The 19537-nt window shown below is 41.4% G+C and overlaps 2 protein-coding genes across 3 annotated transcripts in view; one reads left to right on the forward strand and one right to left on the reverse strand.

Annotated features, from left to right (window-relative positions):
* The window catches only part of KBTBD2 (kelch repeat and BTB domain containing 2), a 30949-nt gene extending 22150 nt beyond the window's left edge, over nucleotides 1-8799 (forward strand). For both annotated transcript variants that reach the window (XM_047763746.1, XM_047763747.1), the window contains exons 3-4: nucleotides 2276-2441; nucleotides 5825-8799. In XM_047763746.1, coding sequence (XP_047619702.1) covers nucleotides 2276-2441; nucleotides 5825-7360 — 1702 coding nt within the window. In that variant the 3' untranslated portion in view covers nucleotides 7361-8799. The remainder of the gene's footprint in view (nucleotides 1-2275; nucleotides 2442-5824) is intronic.
* Nucleotides 8800-8868: 69 nt separating this feature from the next.
* The window catches only part of AVL9 (AVL9 cell migration associated), a 103789-nt gene continuing 93120 nt past the window's right edge, over nucleotides 8869-19537 (reverse strand). Inside the window, exon 17 of the transcript XR_007132692.1 lies at nucleotides 8869-10713. The gene's annotated coding sequence lies outside the window, so the exon portion shown is untranslated. The remainder of the gene's footprint in view (nucleotides 10714-19537) is intronic.

Raw genomic sequence — 19537 nt, forward strand, 5'->3', positions numbered from 1 at the left:
ACACCCCACCTCTCTTGCTCTGAGCACTATTGTACTGGCCTGGTTGTTCTTGTTACTCTGATGAATCTTTCTCAATTTTCTGTCATTCTTTTTTCTTTTTTGTTCTAATTGAACTCTACCTTAGGTTGGTCATTGGGATTCTGGGTAGCTTTTTCTTTTAGATCTTTAGTCTCTCTCGGATAACTTGCTTGGCTTCAACACATGTCACTTTGTAGGTAAGTCACCATCTGCTGCATTAATGCCTGACCTTTACTGATCGTTGTATTATTTCCATTTGACACAGCTGTCCTTGCCTCAAATTAAATATATCCAAAATTTAGCTCACCTTTTTCACAGGATGAACTTTCTTCCTTGACCTTACAATTTTGTCTCAATGGTTAACAGTATTATTTCAGGCACTTACTTGAAAATAAACAGATAACTTTGATTCTTTCCTATCTGCTTTTCTATTTTAATTTCTTATGTTCAGAAAATCACCAGATTTTGTTTGTTCCTTGTAAAAGCTTTGTATCCATTTCTGCCACCCTGTCTCAGGTGGATCTTACTTCTGATGTAGATTATTGCAGTTTTCCTTTCTCCAGCCATTGGCCCTTGAGATAGGTCAGTACAGAGTGTTCATTTCAGAATACATTTTATTATGCAAATAAATCCATGCTCAGAACCCTTCCCCATTCTCCATTACATACAAGAAAACACTCAGACTCCTATGTTTGATTTTTTTTTTTTTTCCCTAGCCACACCCATGGCATATGGAAGTTCCTGGGCTAGGGGTCGAATTGGAGCTGCAGCTGAGGCCTCTAGCATAGCCATGGCAACACCACATCTGAGCCACATCTGCAAACTACACTGAAGCTTGTGGCACAACCAGATCCTTAACCCACTGAGTGAGGCCAGGGATTGAACCTACAGTCTCACAGAAACAACCTCAGGTCCTTAACCCACTGAACCATGATGGGAACGCCTGTGTCTGATTTAATTTAAAAGCCCCCTGTGATCTGACTGCCACGCATCTTTCCAGTGTCCTGCATGGGCCCTTATGTTCACCATTACCCTGGAAAAAAATAGTTCTTAGGTTCTATCCTGACTCACTGTTTTATCCATTTTAAAGCTGTCCTCATCTTCTTGACCTTGAGGTGCCCAGGCTAGTGAGTATTGTGATTCCGCCTTTTGTGATCACTACAGGGGTTTTCCCTCCTGTGCATGCAGTAATATTTTTTGCGTTTTTTATCTCTCCCATATATATAGGTATTTTACCTTGTATTCTCCACGGCTCTTATTGCCTTCCCAGTGTAGTTTCTTGTATATAATTTTTAGGAAACTGCCCTGCATATTTTTAGGAAATCATTCGAGTAAATAAAATTTTTTGGCTGTGCCCACAGCATGTGGAGGTTCCCAGGACAGGTATCAAACCCACACTCACACCACAGCAGTGACCCAAGCTGCTGCAGTGACAATGCCTGATCCTTAACCCTCTGCAACACAAGAGAATTCCAACATTTTTAGCAGCTTTTTTAAGCTCTAATTTGTATACCGTACAAGTAAATGAATTTTAGTTACTTAAAGAGCTGTACAACCATCTCTACAGTCTAACTTGACACATTTCTATCATCCGGTGCCCATTGATAGTCATTCACCTTCTTAACCACAGCCCTAAGTAACGTAACTGTTGATCTCCCTCTGTCTATATATTTGCTTTTTGGGGACATTTCATATTAATCAAACAGTATGTGGTCTTTTGTATCTGTTTTCTTTCACTGAGCATAAATATTTTTGAGGTTTGTGTTGTATATATCAATAGTTATAGAGTCATAGAGTCCCCTTTTTTTGTTGGGTTTTTTTTTTTTCCTCTCTTTTTTTTTCCTTTTTAGGGCCGTACCCACAGCATATGGAGGTTCCCAGGCTAGGGGTCGAATCGGAGCTGTAGCTGCTGGCCTGTCAACCCACAGAGCAAGGCCAGGGATTGAACCCACAACCTCATGGTTCCTAGTCAGATTCATTTCCACTGTGCCACAATGGGAACTCCAATAGAGAGTCCCTTTTTATTGCTGAATGGTGTTCCATTGTATGACCGTAAGGAGTAAATGGATTTTGAAGTTTTTCTCTCAGATGGCAGAGTGGAATAGTTTGGTAAATCTTTGTCATTGGATTACACTTTTCTGTTGTCTCCCTCAAAAACATTCCCTGTAGGTTGTCTTATCAGCAAATACCCTAAATAAATACCCCGTGTTGTCTGGGTTTTTTTAGCTCTACATTTGTTTCCCCTTTGCTGCTGTAGGGCCATGTTCATGAGTGGACTAAGTGAAAGCAAGCAGACACACGTGCACCTGAGGAATGTGGATGCGGCCACCTTACAGATAATAATAACGTACGCGTACACGGGTAACTTGGCAGTAAGTGACGGCACTGTAGAACAGCTCTATGAAACAGCTTGCTTCCTACAGGTAAGCAGGGTTTTCCTCTGTTAAATGCATTAACCGTGGTTTGATTTTTATTTTATTTTTCACCTCGCCTGCTTGTAAGCACAAGTGCCTGGGCCAGAGATCAAACCTATGCCACAGCTGTAACCAGAGCCACAGCATTGACAGCAAGGGGAAATCTGTGGTTTATTTTTTAAGAAACATTGTTTCGGAGTTCCTGTGGTGGTGGCACAGCAGAAATGAACCCAGCTAGGAACCATGAGGTTCCATCCTTCGCCTCACTCAGTGGGTTAAGGATCCAGCATTGCCGTGAGCTGTGGTGTAGGTTGCACACGTGGCTCAGATCCTGTGTTGCTGTGGCTCTGGTGCAGGCTGGCAGCTGCAGCTCTGATTGGACCCCAAGCCTGGGAACGTCCATATGCTGCGAGTGCAGCCGTAGAAAGCATTAAAAAAAAGAATACATTATACATTATATCTGTGTAATTTTATTGCATTTTTTATTTTTTTATTGCATACATTTTCCCTTTTTAAAACATGTAAGGGAGGAATTCCTGCTGTGGTGCCGCAGGTTAAGGATCTGATGTCACTGTAGTGGCTCAGGTTATTGCTGTGGCACAGGTTTGATCCCTGACCCAGGAACTTCTGAATGCCAAAAGCACAGCAAAAAAAAAAAAAAAAGAATATAATAATATTTTCTTCATTTTTTCCCCATTTTGGAATAACATGTGTTTCAGAAACAGGTTCTCCAAAGGGGAGAACCTTCAAACTAAAAGTTAAATTTTGGGAGCACAGTTCATGATGTATAGTAGGTACTTGATAAAAAGTGTGAATAAATATGAATGACACTGGTCAAACCAGTATCTGTATAAGTCTGGGAACCAGAGCGCGGTGTGTCCGTGTTGCAGTAGCTTTCTGACCCTTCCCCCGACCCCTGAAACTGCAGTGTCCCACTGTACCATAGTAGCTTCCTGGTATTTCAGAATCAAAGACATTCATATCCTAAATCCAAACTTGAGAGGGGAAATGCTTATTATAAGCACTGTCTTTCTATAGCTTACATGTTTTCATTACCTTTTTTAAAGCCAGGAACTAAAAGCAGACTTTTGGAATTGCCAAAAAAAAAACTACTGAGGAATTACAAGAAATCTGGATTCCAGAACACTGTTAAATAGTGACAGCTTTCTTAAAATTTTTCCTATCATGTTAGTGAAACCCAGGCTTGCCCAAATGTGGAAGGAGGATTCGGCTGCCCTGGCAAGCTTGGGAATGGGCCATTTAATGGCTTTCACTATTTACCACATGAAATGATGTTTTTATTTGTCAGATACTGTAAATACTTTATATAGGTTCTCATCAACTCTTTAAAGTAGTCATTTGTAAGGACGTCCCCATTTTACATAAGAGCAAGCTGTTTGTCTCATATTGTGCAAGTGCTGCCTGATCAATCCAGGTTTTGAATCTGAACATCCTGACTTTTTAACCACAAACTGCTTTTAGTTAATCACTTTGGCATTGAATTAATAGGTAGCACTTCCAGCTCAACTGAGATGTACTTTTCCTTCTTAAGAAAGAAAAAACAAGAGTTCCATTGGGGCTCAGCAGGTTAAGAACCGAACATAGTATCCATGAGGATGCAGGTTTGATCCCTGACCTTGCTCAGTGGGTTAAGGATCCATTGTTTCTGCAAGCTGTGGCATGGATTGTAGATGCAGCCTGGATCCTTCGCTGCTGTTGCCACCAGCTCCAATTCGACCCCTAGCCCAGGAACTTCCATATGCCACATTGGGTGCGGCTCTAAAAAAAAGGAAAAAAAAAATCTAGGAAACATAACTGCATGTGAATGTATTTATTGTTATTTTGATTGCCTTTCTTGCCTGTAGCAGTAAGATAACGAAGTAAGTATTGTTAGGCATGGTGTATGATTTTCTGGTTTTATGTGACTATCTTGTCTCTGTTGAGAAAACTAGATTCCAGCTTCTCAACAATAATCATTTCCTGTACTGATTTATTTACATTGTTTTTATTTGGTTCTCTCAGTTACACATTTTCTTGTTCTCCATTTTTTGATTGCCCCACGACATATGAAGTTCCTGGGCCAGGGATCAAAGCCAAGCTGCAGTTGTGACCTACACTGCAGCAGGTGTAGCAATGCCTTTAACCCACTGAGCCGGGCTGGGGATTGAACCTGCGTCCTGGTGCTATGGAGATGCCACTTGATCCCGTTGTCCCACAGTGGGAACTCCAGTTATACATTTTTTAAAGCCTAGAAAAGTACGTTAATGTGTATATTATGAATTTCATCTTACTTTTCCCTTAAGGCAATTTAGTTGGTTGGTTGGGTTTTTTTGCCTCACCCTTGAGGCACACAGAAGTTCCAGGGCCAGGGATCAAACCTATGCCACAGCAGTGACAATACCAGATTCTTAACTGGCTAAGCTACCAGGGAACTTGTGTTTAATTTTTGTTTTGCACTGGGCCAGGGATTGAACCCTCGCCTCCAAAACAACCCAAGACGCTACAGTCCGATTCTTTCTTTTTTCTTTTTTCTTTTTTCTTTTTTTAGCCACCCTGGGACATAATGGAGTTCCTAGGCTAGGGATCAGATCTGATCCACAGTTGCGACCTACACTGCAGCTGCTGCAACAACACTGGATCCTTTAACCCACTGTGCCTGGCCAGGGATGGAACCTGCATCCTGGCACTGCAGAGATGCCACCAGTTCTGTTGTGCCACGGTGGGAACTCCCTGTTTAGATTTTTAAGAGCTTATTTAATGTTATATTTTTGACTCCTAAATAGGGCAGTTAAATAGGCCACTTGATAGGAAAAAAAAATGCAAAAGTTTTATAATGTTATCATCACTGGAAGATGTTACCTCTTAGCTTAAACATGTTTATCTAAAAATAAAAACTACAGGGAGTTCTCACTATGGTGCAACAGGATTGGTGGCATCTTTGCAGCACCAGGACGCAGGTTCAGTCCCCGGCCTGGCACAGTAGGTTAAAGGATCCATTGTTGCATAGGTTGCAACTTGGGTTCGGATCTGATCCCTGTCCTGGGAACTCCATGTGCCATTGGGCAGCCAAAAGAAAGAAAAGAGGTAATAATTAAAAAATTCTAAAACTAGGGAGTTCCCGCTATAGCACAGCAGGTTAAGGATCCAGTATTGTCTGCCATGGTGCAGGTTTGATCCCCAAGTCCAGTGCAATGGGTTAAGGATCTGGCATTGCTGCAGCTGTGGAATAGATTCCATCTGTGGCTCAGATTCAGTCCCTGGCCCAGGAACTTCCATATGCCACAGCCTTAAAAAATTTTTTTTAAAAACTATAGTGTTTGTATTTTTATGTAACTTACAGTTATACTATTTGTCTGTCCTGCCTTTATCAGCCTTTTCTGTTTCCATTTTAGGTAGAAGATGTGTTACAACGTTGTCGAGAATATTTAATTAAAAAAATTAATGCAGAGAATTGTGTGCGATTGTTGAGTTTTGCTGATCTGTTCAGTTGTGAGGAATTAAAACAAAGTGCTAAAAGGATGGTGGAACACAAGTTCACTGCTGTGTATCACCAGGAAGCTTTCATGCAGCTGTCGCATGATTTACTGATAGACATTCTCAGTAGTGACAATTTAAATGTGGAAAAGGAGGAGACCGTTCGTGAAGCTGCTATGCTGTGGCTAGAGTACAACACGGAGTCCCGATCCCAGTATTTGTCTTCAGTTCTTAGCCAAATCAGAATTGATGCACTTTCAGAAGTAACGCAGAGAGCTTGGTTTCAAGGCCTGCCACCCAATGATAAGTCTGTAGTTGTTCAAGGTCTGTATAAGTCCATGCCCAAGTTTTTCAAACCAAGACTCGGAATGACTAAAGAGGAGATGATGATTTTCATTGAAGCATCTTCAGAAAATCCTTGTAGTCTTTACTCTTCTGTCTGTTACAGCCCTCAAGCAGAAAAAGTTTACAAGCTCTGCAGCCCACCAGCTGATTTACATAAGGTTGGGACCGTTGTAACGCCTGATAATGACATCTATATAGCAGGTGGTCAAGTTCCTCTGAAAAACACAAAAACAAATCACAGTAAAACAAGCAAACTTCAGACTGCCTTCAGAACTGTGAATTGCTTTTATTGGTTTGATGCACAGCAAAATACCTGGTTTCCAAAGACCCCAATGCTTTTTGTCCGCATAAAGCCATCTTTGGTTTGCTGCGAAGGCTATATCTATGCAATTGGAGGCGATAGCGTGGGTGGAGAACTTAACCGGAGGACTGTAGAAAGATACGACACGGAGAAGGATGAGTGGACAATGGTGAGCCCTTTGCCTTGTGCTTGGCAGTGGAGTGCAGCAGTTGTGGTTCATGACTGCATTTATGTGATGACACTGAACCTCATGTACTGTTATTTTCCAAGGTCTGATTCATGGGTAGAAATGGCCATGAGACAGACTAGCAGGTCTTTTGCTTCAGCTGCAGCTTTTGGTGATAAAATTTTCTATATTGGAGGGTTGCACATTGCTACCAATTCTGGCATAAGACTCCCCTCTGGTACTGTAGATGGGTCTTCAGTAACTGTGGAAATTTATGATGTGAATAAAAATGAGTGGAAAATGGCAGCCAACATCCCTGCTAAGAGGTACTCAGACCCTTGTGTTAGAGCTGTTGTGATCTCAAATTCTCTCTGTGTGTTTATGCGAGAAACCCACTTAAATGAGAGAGCTAAGTACGTCACTTACCAGTATGATCTGGAACTTGACCAGTGGTCACTGCGGCAGCATATATCCGAACGTGTACTGTGGGACTTAGGGAGAGATTTTCGATGCACTGTGGGGAAACTTTATCCATCCTGCCTTGAAGAATCTCCATGGAAACCACCAACTTACCTTTTTTCACCCGATGGAACAGAGGAGTTTGAACTGGATGGAGAAATGGTTGCACTGCCGCCTGTATAGTTAGGAGGCATTGAGGGAGTGCACACCTGATCTATTTGCTTTGTCATTTTCTTTGCTAAATAAGAGGCTATGAAAGGACTGAATATGAGTACATAAAAATCTATCTTTGATAAATTTTATTTTTATGCCCTACTTAATATTTGCATCAGTATAATATATATCAGTGAGTCTTACAGAAAAGATATGCTTCCATAATATGAAATAGATTATCCAATAATTGAGAAACTTTTATGTGTATCATGAGAGCATAAGAATCTGAATTATCTAACATTGTTAGCCCTGTGTATGTACAGTTCCAGAAGTTCACTTATTAAAGTAGTTTCCTGTTCCTAGTGTGGTATATCACAAATTGTGCTGAGGTTATTTTAGTATATGTATTTCATTCCCGTGCTTCTGTTCTGAAGTCCAGGAATACAGTTTTTCCAGTGTAGTTAATTGAGCTGCACTTAACACTAATGTCCATGTTGGTATAGATACGTTGTCTAAATCAGAGTTCCCATTGTGGTGCAGCAGAAACGAACCTGACTGGTATCCATGAGGATGCAGGTTCAATCCCTGGCCTCGATCAGTGGGTCAAGGATCTGGCGTTGCCGTGAGCTGTGGTGTAGGTCACAGACGTGGCTCAGATCCCTTGTTGCTGTGGCTGTGGTGTGGGCTGGCAGTTGTAGCTCCGATTCAACCCCTAGCCTGGGAATCTCCATATGCCGCAGGTGCGGCCCTAAAAAGCAAAAGAAATGTTGTCTAAATACTATACTATAGTTGAGGAAGATCTTCCACTTTATTGTTTTGCACAGGGAAAGTATGACTGCAGGATCAGTCTAACTATACTATTAGGTGCATGTATTCTCTTCTCACTAACTTATACTTGTCTATCTAGAATACAGGTCTTCCAACCAGCTGGTTATTTACCAGATGTGGAGTTAAGTTGCTGGGCTTGCAATAAGAATTGCTAGTCCCTCATTTTGCGGGTCTGTGTGGAGCTTTAATCAGTAAATGCCTCCACTTTCTGTATTACATTAACATTGGCTCATGCATATACCTACCTGCTGCTGTTGTATTTCTCCATCTTAAAAGATTTAGAGTGGGTTAACCAGGTCATTACATCTTAATTTAATAACAAGCATTACTGTAGAGTGATTGTGTATAGATACCTGTTAGCTGTCAGGGTGTGTTTTTTTTAACCTGTTGTGTGTGTGAGTGGGAGGTAGGATTAGAAAGGTGAACTGTTCAGGAATTCTCTGCACTAGCTGTGCAGGAGAGCAGATAACTAGTGCTGCTCTGGCATTAATCCCAGGAACCACTAGCAGTAGCGGGGCGCCGCCAACCTAACATGAGCACAGGTGCTTCATGACAAACATTACTCGCATGTTCAACTGCATAATGTTTTGGCACTGTATTTTGAATGACATTAATTTATTAAATAAATTGTATATATTCAATATCTGTTTTTCTTTTGTGATGGGAATGGTCAAATGTTGTGCTTTTAATTTTTCTGGGCCAGCTTAGTTTTTAAAGGTGATTTCTTCAAAATGTATGTATATTTGTCTGATTTGAGCCTTACCGTGTGAACATAAACTAACAGATCAGTGACAGTGCCTTTCAGCCCCAGTTGCATGTGACAGTCCTCTTGGTGCACTTTGGAAAGCTTGGGAAGATGCCCGAGCTTGATTCCAAAGTAAACCATAATCTCTGCTTTCTTCAAAGTACTACAGGCTATTCGTTTGTCCAGTCCCATTGAGAACCATTGGTTTAGACCTTCTTCTAAATACAAGGATTTGATTTTAGATGACCAGTCTTCCTAGAGCATTTTGTTGATCATGTTTACAAACCTTAACTGCCTCCTACTGCTTATTGAATGCAGTCCAAATTATACCTAGGCATGTTATTTTCAAATTATAGAAAATCAGAGATTAAAAAAAAATCTTGAAGCAAGGGAAAAAAATACTTACATAGGGAAGGTATACAGGAATTAAGATAAATATATCCAACTTCTCTTCAGAAACCAGACAAGAGTGGAATAAAATAAAAGTGTTTGAGTAAAAGTCTTACCACTGTAGAATTCTATGCCCTGGAAAACCATCCTTCTAAAGTAAAAGAGAAATAAAGACGTTCTTGGCAATATCCTAAACTCCTTTGCCTTGTTATCAGTTATTTTATAACTGTGTGGCAAAACCCGAATCTTAGATGAGTTCAGTTCCCTCTGCCTTTTCTAATTACAGTTGGGTTGCTGGCAACTGCTACGGAAAACTGCGTAATGCACAGGTTGATGCCCTTAGATAACTTGAGGTCACCATCCTCAACCAGTTTCTCAACACTAGCAACCTGTCCTTCATTCTTCAAAACAATTTGAAGCCTCCAGTCCTATAAACTCATCCATTCCCCAGTTGCTGTGAGCAGATTACTTCTGAACTATCCATTATCACATCTGTCTGCACCTGTATCCATTATAAGTTTTTCCTCTCCTGCTTAGAGAATCAAAGCATGAAAGATCTGTGTTAGAGATACTAGCCCTTCCAACCTTTCTACAATGTTTTCTCTGTGATTCTCCCAGCTCCCAAACTTGCTTGAGCACCAAGAGTCACATGGGGAACTTACAGATTCCTGGACCCTACCCGAACCTTAAATCTTAAGCAGTCCTCCCCAGCAGATTCTTACGTAGCCTTCTCATTCCTCCACTATCTCAGCTTCTCTAATTGGATCCATGCCTTTCTTTAAACATGACCAAACCTGTGCCACAGTGGTGACAACATGGAACCTTAACCTGCTGAGCCACCAGGAAACTCCTTCCAAAACAAAATTCTTAAAAATCTTTCCCGCAACCCCTTCTTCACAAACCCAGTTCCTTGTCTGAATTGTTTCTTGATGAACCACATCTCACTTTTACCACTGAACTCAAGTGAGACTAGTTTCTGCCACTATTCACCAAATTTGAACTTTGTTGTTTTTTTTTTTAAGCACAGAAGATGCTCTGTCTTATTTGACAATAATAGTATTGTATATTGCTAAACACTTTATTTGGAAGACTCCAAACGGGACTTGTGACACGCTCCTCTGGTTTTCGTTCTATATCTAGAACCTTAAGAGTCGCTGATTTTACCTCTAACCATCTCTGAAATCTTGGTCTTTTATTCACATGTTCCCTCAACAATACTGTTCACACCTTCACCTGAGAACCAGATGTGGATACTGTCTTAGCACAGGCTGCTGTGATAAAGTACCCATAGGTTGCTTAGAAACAGCAGAAATGTCTCACGGTTCTGGAGGCTGGAAGTTCAAGATCAGGGTGCCAACATGGTCAGGTTCTGATGCGGGCCCTCTTCTGGGTTGCAGAGTGCCAACTTTGTTTTATCCTCCTGTGGCAGAAAAAGACGTGGTAAGTTCTCTGGCCTGTCACGAGGTCATGAGCATCCCACCTCATGACCTCACCCAATACCATCATGTTGGGATTGGATTTCAACTTAGGAATTTGAGGGGAACACCAATAGTTTATAACGTCAATGTCTCAAGTTTATCACAAATTCACCACGTATTAAGATTCCCCCTACCCCTAGCTGACATCTGCTTCTGGTTCTCGTTCTATCAGTAATGGCACCGCCGTCCATCTTGTTGCTTAAGCCAGATTATGCAAGTTGGACTCTTCCCTCTACCTCAGCTCATAGTCTGTCAGCCTCCAGGCCTTGAGGCTCTCACATACCCCTTGAACCAGCACATGAATCTAGAGCCCCGATCATCTCTCACCTGGAGAATTTAATTTCCTGAACCTCTTTATACAAAAGCTTTATTGACCTTTAAGTCACACACCGTACAATTCAATGCTCTTTGTGTCACACAATTGCAGAACATTACATGACCCCCCAAACCCACACCCATTCTCATTTCCCCCCAAATGCTCTCTCTTGCAATCCTTTGCTCACACTTTCTCCACAATGCCATTGACTTAGCTTTTTAAAACAAATTTAATTTTATGCCTTGGTTTAGAACTTTTATTGTGCTTAGAATAAAATCCAAGTTCCTTTCCGATTTACAAGGCCTTTCGATTCTGGTCTCTGCTTACTTTACTGGCCTAAATTATACACTTCATGTAACTTCCTCCAAGAGGCTTTTAAAAAAACATTCTACTACCTTGAGATCCTTTTATTTACATTTCAATTGTATTCCATGTTGCCTAACGGTCAATTACCTTATACGTATTGTCTCCACTGCTGTGAGGGCAAGGGCTTTTGTCTATTTCTGTACCCGCTACATCTAATAATGCCTGGCACATAGAAGGAACACAGTGAAACCCATATAAAGGTGTTCATGGGTCACAAGGGGAATTTTAATTACAATAGAATCATTCAGACCACACCACTATTTTGGAATTGAAGTCATTCACATGGAGTATTTATGACACTATGGAAAAAGGAGATATATATATATATATATATATATACACACACACACATATATATATGTATTTTTTTTTGTATTTTTTGCTTTTCACTGCTGCACCCGCAGCATATGGAGGTTCCCAGGCTAGGAGTTGAATCTGAGCTACAGCTGCTGGCCTACACCACAGCCAAAGCAATGCAGGATCCAAGCCTTGTCTGCAACCTACACCACAGCTCACAGCAATGCCAGATCCTTAACCCACTGAGCAAGGCCAGGGATTGAACCCACAACCTCATGGTTCCTAGTTGGATTTGTTTCCGATGCACAACTACGGGAACTCCTGGAAGAAGGATGTGTCGGCAAATTAACATCAAATGGGCTGGCATTAAAAACACAAACTTTCCTTCCTGTCGTGGCTCAGCAGAAACGAAACTGACTAGTATCATGAGGATATAGGTTCGCTCCCTGGCCCCGCTCAGTGGGTTAAGCATCCGATGTTTCTGTGAGCTTGGTGTAGGTCCCAGACTCAGCTCATATCTGGTATTGCTGTGGCTGTGGTATAGACCAGCAGCTGTAGCTCCGATTCACCCCCTAGCCAGGGAACCTCCATATGCTGTGGGTGTGGTCCTAAAAAGACAGAAAAAAAAAAGAAAAAACCTATCCAACAATATAAAAGGATTTGACCAAATGGGCTTTTTTTTGTTTTTGTTATTTGCTTTTTAAGGCTGCACATGCAGCATATGAAAATTCCCAGGCTAAGGGTCAAATCGGAGCTGCAGCTGCCAGCTTAAACCACAGCCACAGCAACACCAGATCCGAGCCACATCTGCGACCTACACCACAGCTCACAGCAACACCAGATCCTTAACCCACTGAACAAGGCCAGGAATCGAACCCGCATCCTCAGGGATACCAGTTGGGTTTGTAACCCACTGAGCCACAATGGAAAGCCTGTGGGTTTAACATAATACACCATATTAACCGAATAAAGGAGGAAAATAACATGATCATTTCAATAGACACAGAAAAATGATTTGACAAAAATTCAAGGACCATTTGTGATAAAAGCTGCAAATCAAGAAGGAAATTTCCTCAACCTAATATAGAACATCTATGAAAAACCCACAGCTAATATATTAATGGTGAAAGACTGAAAACTTTCCCCCTACAATCAGGAGTTAGACAAGGTTGCCTGCTTTCATCACTTCTATTTGAAATTGTACTACTCAGGGCAAATAAGGCAACAAAAAGAAAATATATCTATATTAGAGTTTTAAAAGATAAAAAATCTCTTAGAACCTGATAACTTAGCAAGGTCATAGGACATAAGAGAAATATATAAAAATACAGTAATTGTATTTTTGGTATTATCAACCATAAAAATTCATTAACAACAAAAATATTTAGGAAGAAATTTAACAAAAGATGTGCAGGACCTGTAATCTGATAACTAAATATACAATGTTACTGAGAGAGAATGAAAAAGCCCTAAAGAGGAGTTACCGTCGTGGCTCAGTGGTTAAGGAATCCGACTAGGAACCATGAGGGCAGTTCAATCCCTGGCCTTGCTCAGTGGGTTAAGGATCCAGTGTTGCCATGAGCTGTGGTGTAGGTTGCAGACTCGGCTCGGATCCTGCGTTGCTGTGGCTCTGGTGTAGACCGGCAGCTGCAGCTCCGATTAGACCCCTAGCCTGGGAAACTCCATAGGCCACAGGAGTGGCCTTAGAAAAGGCAAAAAGACAAAAAACAAAACAAATAAACAAAAAAACCTAAAGAAATGGAGATAATAGATCGTGTTTAAAGGTTTGGAAAAATAAATTTTTGTCAAGATGACAATTCTCCCCGAATTGATCCATATAGTCCATGCAACCTCTATCAAAATGCTAATATCTTTTTTCATAGAAATTGATGCATTGAATTTAAATTTTACATAGAAAAGCGAAGGAAGATTTCCTGCTATGGCACAGTGGGTTAATGATCTGGTTTGTCTCTGTGGAGGTGCCAGTACAACGCAGTAGTTAAGGACCTGGCGTTGCTGCAGCTGTGGTGTAGGTCACATCTCTGGCTCAGTTTCCATCCCTGGCCTGGGAACTTCCATGTGCCGCAGGACCCACCAGAGACAAAACCGTTTTTATAAAATGAACAAAGTTGGGAGATTTACATCAATAAATTTCACATGTCTTTCTCGCTTTTTTTTTTTTTTTCCTCTTATTTGGATGCCCTATGGCATATGGAAGTTCCTGGGCCAGGGATCAGATCTGAGCCAGCAAACTGCACCAGATCCTTTAACCCACTGTGCTGGGCCAGGGATCAAACCTGCATCATGGTGCTGCAGAAATGCCACGGATGCCAGATTGCACCATAGGGCAAACCCCTCTAATTTTTACTCTGATAATGTGGTACTGCATAAGCCTATAGGTAAGTGCTTTACAATAGAATCCAGAAACAGATTCTCATGTCTACATGGTCTTTTTTTTTTTCTTTTCTTTTTTTGACAAAAATGCCTAGTGGTTCAACAGGGAAAGATAGTCTTTTCAACAAATGGTGCTTGAATAATTTTTCATACAAAAAATATACATATTTATAGAAGCACTAGAAGAAACATAGATTAATTTCTCTATAATTAGGGAATAGGGAACACTTTCCTGATAGTAGCTCAAATTCCAGAAGCAATAAAACAAAATACAAAAAAAAAAAAACTTGGAGTTCCCATTGTGGCACAGCAGAAATAAATCCCACTAGGAACCATGAGATTGCGGGTTCAATCCCTGGCCTCGCTCAGTGGGTTAAGGATCTGGTGTTGCCATGAGCTGTGGTGTAGGTCGCAGACATGGCTCAGATCTGGCGTGGCTGTGGCTGTGGCGTAGGCTGGCAGCTGTAGCTCTGCTTAGACCCCTAGCCTGGGAAACTCTGTATATCATGGGTGTGGCCCTAAAAAGCAAAAAATAAAATAAAATAAAATACAAAAACAAAAAACAAAAAAACCCAAAAAACAAAAAAACAAAACTTTTATAGAGCAAGACACCATGGGCAATAAAAAGACAAGTGACAAACAGGAAAAAAAAATTCCAAGTATTAGTATCTCTAATATTTTTAAAGAGATTTTCCAAATAAAAAGATCAAAAACTCTAAGAAATTGAGCTAGTAAGGTGAACAATAAACCCATATAAAAACATGCTTATCTAATTCATACTAAGAGAAACAGTAAAACCAACACTGAGATACTATATCTCATGTATTAAATTGGCAAAAATTCAAAAATTGGACATACCGTTGGAGAAACAGTCTGCTCGTGCATTGCTGATAGTCCTGCAAATTATTATGGTAGTTGTTGGAGATTTGTCCAATACTGGTTAAAGTACTAATCCTTTTGACCAGCAATCCTATACTAGGGGTCCTCTCCCAAAGATAAACTGGCAAAAATATATATATTTTTTGGCTCCACTTGCAGCATGTGGAAGTCCCAGGCTAGTTATCGATCCTGAGCCACTGCAGTGGCAAGGCCAGATACTTAACTTGCTGAGCCACAGTGGGAACGCCAAAAATACTTTTTAGGAGTTCCCACTGTGACTCAGAGGTAACAAACCCGACTAGTATCTATGAGGTTTTGAGTTCAATCCCTGGCCTCGCTCAACAGAATCTGCTGTTGCTGTGAGCTGTGGTGTAGGTTGCAGACACAGCTTGGATCCCGCCTTGCTGTGGCTGTGGTGTAGGCCGGCAGCTGCAGCTCTGATTTGACCCCTAGCCTAGGAACTTCCGTGTGCCAGGGGTGTAACCTTGAAAAGACCAAAAACAACAACAAAAAAAATTGTTTTAATTTAAAAAAAAATTTTTTAATGTATGAACAAGGCTTTCATCTCTTATCATAGTATTTGTACTAGCAAAAAGACCAGAAAACAATCCAAATGTCCATCAGTCCTTGGTTAAATCAGGATTGGTTAAATAATATCAGACCCATTTAGTAGATCTCCGGAATATTTCATTAAAGGGCAAAGTGGAGAAAAGTGTGTGTGTACAGTAAAATATATGTTTATAATATTTGCTTATGTATTTAAAGTAGAAAGAAATTATAAACATTTTTATTTTTATTTTTTAAAAATTAACTATTTATTCTGTCCGCACCCATGGCATACGTTAGTTCCTAGGCCAGGGGTGGAACCTGAGCCACAGCAGCAATGGTGAGCCACAGCAATGCCCTGAGCCAGATACTTAAGCAGCTGAGCCACCCAAAACTCCAATTATTAACATTTTTCAATGCTTAACTAGAGAGAGAGAAAGGAACCGAATGGTGGAGAATAATAAAATCTCCTTTGAATGTACCTTGTTTTTTAAATCTGACTTTGAAACTATGTAAATATTTTACATAATTATAAAGCAAAATTCAGGGAGTTCCTGTTGTGGCACAGAGGAAATGAATCTGACTAGTGTCCATGAGGATTCGGGTTCGATCCCTGGCCTCGCTCAGTGGGCTAAAGGATCTGGCATTGCCGTGAGCTGTGATGTAGGTTGCAAATAGAGCTCAGATCCCGCATTGCTGTGGCTGTGGCTGGCAGTTGTAGCTCTGATTCAGCCACTATCCTGGGAACTTCCTTGTGCTGCAGGTGCAGCCCTAAAAAGAAAAAAAAAAAAATTCAATTGTAAAATTTTAGGATGAATCTGGAGAATCTAAATTAGTATACAGGGGATGGCATAACCCAACAAAAAGGGACTTTTCATCAACTTAAAACAGTAATTTGTGTATCCCTGTCCCCTTAGTGGAAAAAAAACTCTAAGGAAGAAAGAAAAAAACTTTGTTTTAGTGGTAGTATTGGTATTAGCATTCTGAGACTGTTGTGTATATACTGTGTGTGGGTTAAAGCAAGTGAATAAATAATCTAAACTTTTATTACTAGAATCTTGTTAGAACTGGGATTGCCTTTCCAGGAGAAAGGAAAAATAGAAGAGGAGGAATTCCCGTTGTGGGTCAGGGGTAACAAATCCAACTAGTATCCAGAGGATGCAGGTTCAATCCCTGGCTTCGCTCACTGAGTTAAGGATATGACATTGCCTTGAGCTGTGGTGTAAGTTGCTGATGAGGCTTGGACCTGGTGTTGCTCTGGCTGTGGCTGTGGCTGGGAGCTACAGCTTTGATTCGACCCCTAGCCTGGGAACTTCCCTATGCCAATGGTGGGGCCCTAAAAAGACAAAAAAGAAAAAAAAAAAGGTGTTCTCGTTGTGGCTCAGCGGAAATGAATCTGACTAGCATCCATGAGGATGCAGGTTTGATCCCTGGCCTCACTAAGTGGGTTAAGGACCCATATGCTGTGGGTGAGGCGCTCAAGACAACATATTTATATATAGTAATTTGTGTGTATATATATGTGTGTGTATATGCACACACACACAGAAGAGGATAAATAAAACTCTGGGTTTGCAGCGAGTCTCTAAATAAACCTGCAATACATTTTATCTTTTTTTTTTTTTTTTGGCTTTTTAGGGCTGTGACATACGGAGGTTCCCAGGCTAGGGGTCAAATCAGAGCTACAGCTGCCAGCCACAGCCACAGCCACAAAGGATCCAGGCCGTGTCTGGGACCTACACCACAGCTCATGGCAACTCCAGATCCTCAACCCACTGAGCAAGGCCAGGATCAAACCTCATCCTCCTGGATGCTAGTCAGGTTTGTTACTGCTGAGCCGCCAGGGGAAGTCCAATACATTTTATCTTAAAAAACATATTTCCTCCTTCTTTGTATTGAATAGGCCTGGAAACAGTTACCACTCCTATGACAGTGAGCATCCTAGCCTCTGGATGGTAGTCTTAAAGTAGCATTTCCAGGAGTTCCCGTTGTGGCTCAGCATGTTATGAACCCAACTAGTATTCACGAGGATGCAGGTTTGATCCCTGTCCTCCCTCAGTGGGTTAAGGGTCTGGCGTTGCCAAGAGGTGTGGTGTACGTTGCAGATGCAGCTCAGATCTGGCGTTGCGGTGGCTGTGACATAGGCTGGTGGCTATGTCTCCAATTTGACTGCTAGTGTGTGAATTTCCATATGCTGGGGGTTTGGCCCTTAAAAAAAAAAAAAAAAAGGAAATTTAAATACTGACCTGACCTGCTACTTGATAATATGATCAGTTTGTTACATGAAAATTATTTTTTAGGAGTTCCTTGGTGGCTCAGTGTGTTAAGGATATGGTGGTGTCACTGCTGTGGCTCTGGTTACTTCTATGGCATGGGTTTGAAATTTCGGGAAATCTTGCATGCCTCGGGTGCAGCAAAAAAAAAATTTTGCAGGTGAAATATGATGCTGAAATTTGCTTTAAAAATAATACAGGAGTTCCCATCGTGGCTCAGTGGTTAACGATCCCGACTAGGATCCATGATGACGCAGGTTTGATCCCTGGCCTCGGTCAGTGGGTTAAGGATCCAGCATTGCCATGAGCTGTGGTGTAGCCTGGAGATGCATCTCGGATCCAGTGTGCCTGTGGCCGTGGTGTAGGCTGGCAGATGTAGCTCTTCAACCCCTAGCCTGGGAACCTCCATATGCTGTGGGTTTGGCCCTAAAAAGACAAAATAATAATAATAATACAGGATAGTTGGGAAATCATTATTTTGACTAAGGATTAAGTCAGGCAAGAATCATCAAGGGATGCTGTGATGATCTTAACACATGTCCACAAATTCTTTGCTTAGTCTCCCTTCAGAGCTGGAGCTTTAGGAGTTCCTGTGTGGCTCAGCAGAAACGAATCTGACTAGTATTCATGAGAACATAGGTTCAATCCCTGGCCTCACTCAGTGGATTAAGGACCCGATGTTGGGAGTTCCCATTGTCCCACAGTGGAAATGAATCTGACTAGTGTCCATGAGGATTTGAGTTCGATCCCTGGCCTTGCTCAGTGCGTTAAGAATCCAGCATTGCCGTGAGCTGTGGTGTAGGTCACATATGCGGCTCGGATCTGGCATTGCTATGACTGTGGTGTAGGCTGACAGCCATAGCTCTGACTGGACCCCTAGCCTGGGAACTTCCATATGCCACAGGTGCAGCCATAAAAAAAGACAAAAAAAAAAGTTTTGGAGATTTAAGGAGTTCCGGTTGTGGCTCAGGAGGTTAAAATTGGACTAGTATCCATGAGAAAGCAGGCTCAATCCCCAACCTCGATCAGTGGGTTAAGGATTCAGCATTGCTGCAAGCTGAGATGTAGGTCAAAGAGGCAGCTTGGATTTGGCGTTGCTGTTGCTGTGGTGTAGGCTGGCAACTACAGCTCTGATTTGACTCCTAGCCTGGGAGATTCCAAATGCCGCAGATGTGACCCTAAAAGAAAAAAAAGAAAAAGAATTTATTTTCCCCAAATGTCAATGTTATAAAAGAAAAAAGTTCTGGAAATGTTCCTGATCAAAAAAGACTGTCAACTAAATGCAACTGGAGCCTGTACCAGAGGGAAAAGAAACATGCTAAAGAACACAACTGACAAAACTGGAATACGAATGTTAGAGTGGATAAAGTTATTGAGTCAATATTCAACTGACTGAGGTTCATAATTTTACTATGGTATGTAAGAAAACATCCTTTTCTTTGCTTTTTTAGAGCTGCACCCATGGCATATGGAGGTTCCCAGACTAGGGGTCTAATCAGAGCTACAGCTGCTGGCCTATACCGAAGCCACAGCAACACCAGATCCGAGCCGCATCTGCAACCTACACCACAGCTCACAGCAAGGCCAGATCCTTATCCCACTGAGCAAAGCCAGGGATCGAACCAACAACCTCAGGATTCCTAGTCAGATTCGTTTCCGCTGTGCCACGATGGGAACTCCAGAAAACATCCTTAT

The sequence above is a fragment of the Phacochoerus africanus genome, chromosome 16, assembly GCF_016906955.1.
Source record: "Phacochoerus africanus isolate WHEZ1 chromosome 16, ROS_Pafr_v1, whole genome shotgun sequence".
NCBI lineage: Eukaryota > Metazoa > Chordata > Mammalia > Artiodactyla > Suidae > Phacochoerus > Phacochoerus africanus.